Source organism: Zosterops lateralis (genome assembly GCF_965231275.1).
Source record: "Zosterops lateralis genome assembly, chromosome: Z".
Lineage (NCBI taxonomy): Eukaryota > Metazoa > Chordata > Aves > Passeriformes > Zosteropidae > Zosterops > Zosterops lateralis.
The window spans coordinates 31,263,635-31,274,089 of NC_139800.1; the positions used below are offsets into that span (position 1 = coordinate 31,263,635).

At 36.9% G+C, this 10,455-nt stretch overlaps 1 protein-coding gene across 1 annotated transcript; it reads left to right on the plus strand.

Moving 5' to 3' along the window:
• Positions 1-345: 345 nt before the first annotated feature.
• On the plus strand, positions 346-10,153 carry TYRP1 (tyrosinase related protein 1; the record flags this gene model as incomplete). Its single annotated transcript, XM_083883012.1, has 7 exons — positions 346-727; positions 3,560-3,882; positions 5,102-5,306; positions 6,175-6,342; positions 7,702-7,881; positions 9,268-9,414; positions 9,948-10,153. The coding sequence occupies 7 exons, from the start codon at positions 346-348 to the stop codon at positions 10,151-10,153; spliced, it is 1,611 nt and encodes a 536-aa protein (XP_083739138.1).
• Positions 10,154-10,455: the final 302 nt, after the last annotated feature.

The following is a 10,455-nucleotide window of genomic DNA, read 5'->3' on the forward strand; positions in this document are numbered from 1 at the left end:
AGCAAATGTGTCTGGCAAGTATAAAATGTGAATGAACATTTTGGAAGAATTTATAAGTTAATGAGTAAATATAGATCTACTTAGTTACCATCTTTCATGCAGATAATGAGAAGAACAACAAGAGTTGGTCACCTTTTCAGATAGAGTATTGAAGTGCAGAGTTAGAAGGAACTTTCTGGGGTGAAAGGGGTAGCCCAGAGATTTGTACCACTTGTTTATATTCTGCTTTCTCTCTCTCTTTCTCTCTCTCCATAGAGGGAGCTGGGTGTCCCATCACAGGAGGGGGAATCAGCGTGTGTGGACAGCCAGCTTTGGGAACAAGCCGGCTCTGCCTGACCTGCTGCCATGCAGATCCCCACACCGCTCTACCTGTCCCTACTACTGCTTCTTACCATGTCGGGCCAAGCCAGAGCCCAGTTCCCTCGGCAGTGCGCAACTGTGGAGTCCCTGAGGAGCGGCATGTGCTGCCCAGACTACTTCCCTGTGTTTGGGCCAGGCACTGATCGGTGTGGCGTGTCCACAGGACGGGGCCGGTGCGTGCAGGTGACGGTGGACTCACGGCCGCACGGCCCACAGTACATCCATGACGGGCGGGACGACCGTGAGCAGTGGCCCGTCCGCTTCTTCAACCAGACCTGCCGCTGCAACGGGAACTTCTCCGGATACAACTGTGGCTCCTGCCGCCCAGGCTGGACCGGACCCACCTGCAGCCAACAGATCAACATAGGTAAGAACATCAGAAATACGGCATGAAAATTGCTCCTTGTCAGTGCTTGCTTCTAAGAGTACCCAGTGGATTCGTTCTCTTTAAGGTACAAAATGTCCATTACGTTTATTTACCAAAGGTATGCTGCTAAAGGAGTTATTAAGGCAGGTGCTAGAGGAGCTGTTCAGCATGTGTATAAATTACACGTACTTACTACCCATTAAAAGGAAGAAAAGAAACCTGTAGTCAATGCATGAAATTCTATTAGAATAGAACACATATATTGAAAAAAAAAAGTATTATTTGAATTTAAGAGTAAAACAGTACATATAGGCATGTACCTGTGTTTGTGAGTGCGTCTGGGAATAATACGTATCTCAATATGTTTAATACCTTGTGACTATTTTAATAGTGACAGCAGTTCTTTTCCTTCAAAATCCCTTCACACAATTTTAAACTATGTACCGGGTGTGGTAAATTTTTACTGTTCTTGCTACTGTCAATGTCTTTAAAAACATTAGTCATGATTGTAGACTGTTCAAATTAATCAGTCCAGGGTGTGCTAAGCCCTTCTTCAGTACTCCAGTTTCAGTTGAGTCTAGCATATCACTAAACAGATTTATTTTTTTTTAATGGATATTAAATCCTTGCAGAATGGGAAAAATGTTGAATATTATAAGTAAATTAAAAAAGATAAACAGGTTTGGGGACAGATCCTTGTTCTCATCTGAAAACCATCTGAATGGACAAGATTTCAGTCTTTATTTTTAAGCTTAAACACTTTTAACTTCAAAGACGTTACTGAAATCCTGTAAAATCCATAGTCTCCCCAAATGAGCAATGGGTTCTCCTGATATGTTAAACATGAGGTCCTGAAACAAATATGCAGTGTTTCTCTCTGCAGAAACAGAAATCAGCACTGACCTTTTCAGTAGATAAGAGAACATTCCATGAATGTAAGAGCATGTTCCAACAAGGGTTAACAAAGGACCACTTACCAAATCAAAATTTTAACAACAATTCCTTAATAATAACTTGTTGATGGCTATGGGAAAAATCTTTGAATTTTTTTTTTTTTAAATCCTTTCAGCTCCAGGAGCTGAACTAGAAAGCAGAAAGTATTACATATGAATTGGGTCTGCTAAACCAGATTGCACTCTCTGATATTCTGGCCTATTCTATTTTACAATGATAACAACTCTGAAGAATAATCAAGAGATAAATCTTGACATACAAACTTAGAGACAGACAAACAGCAGTTTTTAGGTGATTTTCTAGAATGTACAAGAGCACTTTTTACTTTTCTCTCATTAAATCCTTTACATTGCATTAAAATGCCACATAAATCAGATATATCATGCATGAAAACATGAGTTTAAAAAGTGTAAATTACTTTCTTATTATGCTTTAAGTTTCCACATTGAGGTCACCTCTTTTGCCCATTCATAGACCTGGCCCCAGCTGCTCAGATATTAAAAATAATTATTTGATTACTGTTCGCATATCCATACTAAATTGCTATGCAATGCAGTTTGGTGTGTTCTCAGTTCATTACTTACTCTAATAATAGTCACAATTCTTTATTGTGGTTCAGGCATATACTTTGAAAATGAAAATCTTGAAATCCCTATGTAAATCAAAATTAGATGGACAATTATCGTTATCTACTTGAAACACTACAAAAAACACCACAAAACAACCAACCAACCAAACAACCAAACCAACAAAACCAAAAAACCCAACAAAAACAAAAAACCCATAATTTCAGTCATGAGGCCTAGCATGTCAGTTTGGTTCTGACTGCAAAACAAAAAAGCCTGTTTCAGGGTACACAGTCCTTGGATGAAATTAATGTTTCAGGAAACACTTTATGTAAATTTTGCAGAAGCTAAAATATCCCTCACTGAATCAATTTTTTTTAGTGAAACATAATTCACTTTTATTCCTTATATAGATTCATGCTGAAGATCTGTTGCTTCTTGTATCAACATCATCTACCACTAATTTGGGCAATGAGTTATGGATTTTTACAGTGTTTTTTGTAATGGCAATAAGAAAATATTGAAAAACAATTGTGAGGAATTCTATATTCATCTTAGTCTAAACTTAGTCTGAAATTTTCTCAGACCAGATAAAAGAAGGACTGAAGTGATTCGAACTCAGTTCTTCTTGCTGAAATGCTGCTATTTCAACAAGTCAGTTTTCTTCCTTGTTTCACTCTCTATGTGTGGACAATGATATTTTTTCATTAGTTTGAGATATACTGCTAAAAAGGACTAATATGTGGCAACTGTTAATAATGTCAGGTTTAAGAGATAAGAGATAAAAGATTATGTCAGATTAAAGAGATACTGTTTTGTGTGAAATTTGGAATAATTCACTTGTGAATCTGCTGGTTTTCCTACAAAGGTTCATGAATTAAAAAATTAGTTCTTCATTGAATTGCCAAAAAATCAGAGTTTCTGATTATTATAAATTGGTTTATAGTGTTCATTTCTTGTAGACTACTACCACAGGAAACCTTAAGTATTTTGGATGAAGTTCTGAAAAGTTTGTATGACAAAGAATGTCTTTGTCTTTTTTTTTTGCAGGATGGAAAGATAATCTGTAACAGTACTTCTAAAAGAACTAAAATTGCAAGGATTAGGGCTTTATTTAAATTTATTTCAGCTTTTCTCAAAATAATAACATCTCTTTTTTTATGCTCAGTGAGTTTCCCCAATAAAAAACAGGGTGAACAGTTGAAGAACAAGAGACTTACCCAGAATTATTAGGAACGCAATAAATAAGTTCTATGAGATCAGACTTTAGTATCTATTACTTTGGTAACTTGCTTCTTCTGTATTATCACAGTCAGAAGGAATCTTTTGGATCTAAGTCCAGAAGAAAGGAATCGCTTTGTGAATGCCTTACACCAAGCCAAGGTGACAGTCCACCCTGACATCGTTATTGCCACACGAAGACGTGAAGAAATTTTTGGACCAGATGGCAACACACCGCAGTTCGAGAATATCTCCATTTATAACTACTTCGTGTGGTCTCATTATTATTCTGTCAGGAAGACTTTCCTTGGCCCAGGGCAGCAAAGTTTTGGAGGAGTTGATTTCTCTCATGAGGGACCAGCTTTTGTCACATGGCATAGGTACCATCTATTGCAGCTTGAAAGAGACATGCAGGTGAAGTTCCTGTTAAAGTTTACTGGTATGCATGCTATGTTTTGTGCAGTTAAAGAACTTCACTCCATATTAAAATAGGCAAAAAAAATGATAGCAACTTTTCCTATGTGTTGAAATTATTCTCCTTCAATTTCAGTATACTAAATTTAGTAGGGTGCATTTAGGTTCCAGACTGTCACTTTAATAGGGATGTTAAATATAGTATTTTAATCAGAGTAATACAAAATATAAAATTTCCATAAAAATATCTTGGAAGAAAGATATAATCTAAATATAAAACATGTTATTGGACCAACAATGTTATTTTCAGCTGTGTTTTTCATCTCAAGGCCATTATTCTTGAACAACATTAACCAAAGCAATAGAAAGTCTGAAGAAAGTGATGGCTTAAGGGTTCAGAATTGCATTTAATTTGTGTAACTGGTTAGAGAAATTAGTGGTTTGTTATACCCTGTTCCATAAATCAATGATTCTCTTTCTTTCCTTCTTTTATGTGGTCCTGTTCATAAAATGGGTATAGTATTTTATACAGCATCATCTTCTTAAAAAAGCAAGAATTAAGTTTTCAAGGTCAGGACTAAATAGTGTCTGAAATCAGTTCAGTGTTTATACATAAAGCTTTAATTGCTTTATGTCAGGCTGAGGCACAAACTTCCTTCCAAGACACACATTTGTCATCACTGGCATTTCTCTATGTGGAAGCCCTGAGAAGTTCTATCTATCTGTGATTTAATATAGATTTCTATTTATGTCAGTAGACTTGATCATCAGTCAAAGTAATTTTGCCTCGCTAACTCCAGAACTGTTCAACTCCAACCCAGACTAGAACCAAATAATGCCAATTGGAAAAGCTGGTATCCCTATTCTTTACATTTTCTTCAGTTCCACAGTTGACACAATTATTATGTGTACTACAAACACTGCTCTTGCTGACAGGCCATTAAAAATATTTGTCTAATAAGACACTAATACTGTCTTAGTAATGGGAGAGGTTCACAATTCAGTTCAGTAGAACAGCTCTCTGTTCCATTGAACAAAAATATCACGGTGAAAAACTACCAAAAGCTTCTTTGTGAATTTTTCATGGAATTGTTCTCTTCTATAAGGCAGGATTCTGACTTTTACTAAGATGTATTTAGCTGTTTTAGCATTCTTCTGGCTGTAGATATTATAACTGTCTGTGTCACGCACTTAGTAACACCATACTTATGTGGTTTAGAACATGCTTCAGGACCCCACTTTCGGACTGCCCTACTGGAACTTTGCAACAGGACAAAATACATGTGATATCTGCTCAGATGACTTGATGGGAGCTAGAAGCAATTTTGATGTCTCTCTCATAAGCCAGAATTCAATCTTCTCTCAGTGGCGAGTGTTATGTGAAAATGTAGAAGATTATGAAACCTTGGGAACCATCTGTAACAGTAAGTATGAACAATGGAAAATATCTGGAGACAAAATTCTCTTAATAAAAAATAAATATAATACTCTACATTGCAGTGGCTTTTTCCAGGCCAAAGGTTTTAAAGTTGTTATGAATATTCTTGATCCATGTTTCATCGATCTGTTGAGATAAAACACACTATCAAGAGCTTGTAGCAGAAGAAAGATTAAATGCTTTGCCTTCCCTTCTTATGGAGTACGAATTCATCTCTTTCACTATAAATAATTAAATCTGGCAATGTTATTTCATAACTGAACTTTAAATTTTCTTCTGACTACTCCACTTATCACCTTCATGCCATTCTGCTCCTAAAATGAGAAGATCTAGCAAATCCCCATAACTATTTGGACCATGTCTTGAAAGTGAATAATACCAGATTCTAACATACCTACTGAAATTAAAACAATTTTTTAACTATCAGTAAATTTCTTATATATTCACATAAGCCACATCATGGAAATTGGGGAAAAAAATAGGAATTCCCCCAATATTGGGTTAGTCACTCACGTAATTTTTTCCCCAGCTACTCTACCAGGACATCCTCAATAATCTTGGCCTAGGTCTCATCAGGAAATCATATTGAAAATCTGTAGGAAATTTTCCTAAATCACTCAGAGAGCAACAAACTTCAGTGAGAAGCTTTTAGACAACTTTTTATATCCTAAAGCAAGAATCCAAAGCACAGAGCTCCATGAGGATTCTTTGCCCAACATCAGGAATCAACCAGTTCATTCAGTGTAAATGTTATTTGTGAGGGATATTTTTTTCTTCATGGCTCAGTGATGAAAGCAATTCATTCTGTAGCCTACTGTTCTTCACCTTGTTTTCTCTCTTCTCTCTATTTCCAGGTACTGAGGGTGGTCCCATCCGAAGAAATCCAGCTGGAAATGTAGCGCGACCTATGGTACAGCGTCTCCCAGAGCCTGAGGATGTTGCCCAGTGTTTGGAAGTTGGTGTATTTGACACTCCTCCATTCTATTCCAATTCAACAGACAGTTTCCGTAACACAGTAGAAGGTAAACATGGCAAATAAAAACACCTGGAACAACTTCAATTAAGTCAGGGAGCAAACTTGACACTTCTTCCTGTTGGAAGTACGAGTTTTGAGACAGGCTATTGGACAAGAAGAACACATTTTTCCCACCATTATTAGTTCAGCATTAAGTGGAAACAGCTCTAGGAAAATACTTTATAGTTTATGTCTCTTAAAATGCGTAAAAGTCTCAAAAGTCTGCTTCTGGTATACTAAGTAGAAACTAACTTCAGATCCTTGACGCATAGTTAGCAAGTTGCCTTTGTTGAAAACACAATCCTTGCCTGTGGATTGATGCCTCTGCATCCCTAAATGAAGCAAACAAGTGCTTCTAGCAGTTATTTTTGTATCTGAATTAAAAAAAAAAAATAAAAGAAAGCAATATAAATTGAAAGCTCTAGTAGTACTTAATGCAATAGTATTGAAATAGAAATTGAGGTCTGGGTACAAGATTTATTGCTAGATGTGCTAGACCTACTCTCTGGGACATAAAACTCTGTTCTACAAGCTCTGCACATTTAAAACTAAACTCTCTGTCACTGACACCAGAACACACACACACATCCAACAGAGAAAAGAGCCTAAAGATTTGATTTATACTGTTCAGACAGCATCCTGACAACTTCTTCTATATCCTAATGATCCAGAGCTTTTAACAGGAAAAGATTAAGAAGTGACTGTTCAAATCGCTGCCTATCAATATCTAGATGTCTAAACATGGCTTTAGAAAATTACCTTCTTGGAACTATTGGCCAAAGCTTGAACACAGGAGTAGTTTTCATGATGCCTCAGATCCTAACATCTGACTTGAGTGCTATGAGGTTTTGGGCACAAGCAAAGCTACAGCCTATCTTCACTGAAAAAACAATATCAGACCACATCAAGCTTTCCAATATGTGTTCCCAGCATGCACAGAAGTGATGTATGGAAACCTAACAGCTCATTAGAATAAATGGGAACACACACCTGCTTTAGTAAGCAGTTAGAAAACTCATGCAACTATTATGGTATGGTGAAAGATATGTAGGGCCTAAATATATACACACCTCTATTTTCATGCTGTGATGCTATTTTGGCCATTTTTGTAGTAGAACCCAGCAGCTTTGCAGTCCACATTTTCAGCATTCTTTCATAAAGCCTGTTTTAATCTGAAAATTATGCAATCCATGATCATTTCTCAAATGTCAGTAGACAGAGGATTAGCTTCCCATTTGTTTTAAATGAAGTAACATAACAATATGAAGGCCTTTCAGAGAAAAAAAAAAGTATTCATCTGAGACTGCAATTTCCAAACAAAATCTTCACTGGTATTTTTTCTTTTCTTCTTTGTTCGCATATTCAGGGTACAGTGATCCTTCAGGAAAATATGATCCAGCAGTTCGAAGTCTTCATAACTTGGCTCATCTATTTTTGAATGGAACGGGAGGGCAAACTCATTTATCACCAAATGACCCCATTTTTGTCCTCCTGCACACATTTACAGATGCTCTTTTTGACGAGTGGCTGAGACGGCATTCTGCAGGTAAGATGTTCCCATGGACAGAGGCAGGATGGGTGGTTGTTAGTCTTTGTAATCACAAGAATTCAACTCCTTCTTGTGGGACAGTGAGAAGACCCTTAATTTAGGGAGAGGATTGGAAATTTAAGAGTTAATATAGATAAAAAATACAAAGTAGTAACAAGCAAACTCTCTTTCTCACCCCGTTGACATCCAATTGCAGATCACTCTCTGTGAAGGGACCTGGTCAGAGACAGCAGGCACAACTCAAGAAAACAGTATTTGAGAATACACTATCTCCATAGAGCAAAGACATTGTAACCCTGGAAGGACTTTCCACTGTTGTGTGGAGTAAATAACTATTTTCTTCTTGTCAAAGGAAGAACAGATGCCATACACATTCATTTTTACCACCTTTGGGATACACTACTAGCATTAAATAACCTTCTCCATATACTTCTAAAGGATGGTTACTGTTTCTGCCCTTGCCTTTTTAATTCCAAAAAGATCAGAAAAAGGTAACACAGGAGAAAGTGAAAAGGAGGGAGAAAGGAAGAACAGAAGGAAGGATTTGACAGGAATTAAGGAAAGAAAAAAAAAAAAAAACAGAAGGAAGGAGACTTACATCAGTGGACTAGCGGGAGAATTCAGCCTAACTCTTTATTTTTATGAATCATGCAGCAACTGTATTCCTCCACACAATGCAGTAACTCTATTCCCTTAGGATAATCTATACTCCTCTTCCTTCTTGTACAGAAGACAGCTGTTTCTGCACAACTGAGACTTCTTTGTGCAGCTTCCACAACTTGCCTCAATGAATTTTCCCATATCAGCTCTCAGAGAGCAATTGTATCCCCTTGTGGGTCTTACATAATCTATCACAAGGTTTGGCATAATCTTGCCACAAAGTATTCTCTTTCTTTTATGTTTTGAGTTTTGTTGTAGTTGTTGCTGGTTTGATTTGGTTTGGTTTGGGGATTCTCTGTTTTGGTTTGTGGAACTTCCTTCTGATTTAGCACAATGTTGCAAAAAAATTCAACTGGAATTTACATCAACTGTCACCTTGTTCATCACTGCTACAATCAGGCAAAGCAAGAAGGCAGAAAAAAATCTTTGCCATAGTTCTCCTTTTCCAAGTGAGAAGAAATAAAAAGCTCAACACAGGCAGAATTCTTAAAAATTTACTGGTGATTTCTATTCAAAACCAGAGATAACATTAGTGGCCTTGGTTTTGTACAACACAGAGACTCTGCTTTGTATCTGTCACACTAGGAAACAAATTCTTCTGGAACAACTGAAAAAGAATTCTGGGGAATTCCAACTCAAAACCCTGAGTTAGAAACAAAAAATTAATTAGTGCAAGTTATTTTGAACTTATTTACAGAAATGTGATCTAACTTTCAATTTTAGATATCTCAACATACCCACTGGAGAATGCCCCTATTGGACATAACCGACAGTACAACATGGTGCCTTTCTGGCCTCCAGTAACCAATAACGAAATGTTTGTTACTGCACCAGAAAACCTGGGATACAGCTATGAAGTCGAGTGGCCAGGTAAATGTACAGCCTCGATACTTCCTCTCCTTTTTTTCCTTTGTATCTTTGTCTCTTGAAATTTGTTCAGATTTCACCAACAATATTTGCTGTCTATGTAAAGGCCTTTTTCTGCTTTCCTGCCTTACTTTCCAGATGTTGTTTGGGATTTGCTACAGGTACCAGTCAGAGATTGTTCCAGCATGAAGTGTCCACTACCAATCCTAATTTTAAGAGAAATTCTCGTTTGCATCTTAACCTTGCAAATGTCCTTATTCCTATGTCAAATAGCTTCATTAACTCACTAGAGAAAATGCAAATCTTCACTAACAAGGTGGCAGAAGAAAGGTCTAGAACAGATTTTAGAGTGGAGCAAGACAGACTAAATCTTCTTACATTTTTGAACAAGAATTATCCAAAAAAAATTTCATTATTTCAACTCCCCAACTCAGTGAATAATCACAAATGCTGAGTTTCAGTCTAAACCTCTGATATTTATCCATATAGTTGACATTTGCTTTTAATATCTTTGCCTTTTGTTTTCCTTCTTTTAGGTCGGGCACTCCGTGTCACAGAGATGATAACTATTGCAATTGTGACTGCACTGGTTCTTGTTGCAATTATCTTTGCTGCTGCTGCATGTATTGTACGTGTCAAGAAAAATAAGGATGAGTTGCATCAGCCTCTTCTTACTGACCAGTATCAGCACTACTCAGATGATTATGATGGCATACCAACACCAAGCCAGTCTGTTGTTTGAAGAGTTGGCACTTTTTTGCATCTGACTGAAACTGGGGATCTTTTTGCTTTATTTCATAAATGGTGGTCATCCACCTGCTTTAAAATAAAGAGCATAAACTGTCAGCTGTCTCAATAGGTTTCCTTCAGGTTTCACTTCCACTTTCATCACACCTAGGCATCAATAAGTCGTCTTTGCAATGCTAATTCTATGTTGATTATAATAGAATCTTTCAAGGTTCACCTTGCAAGCCTTTCCAACACATATTTCTGTGAAATCTGGCAAGCATTAGTTAACTTGCCAATAGGCAATGTCATCTGACT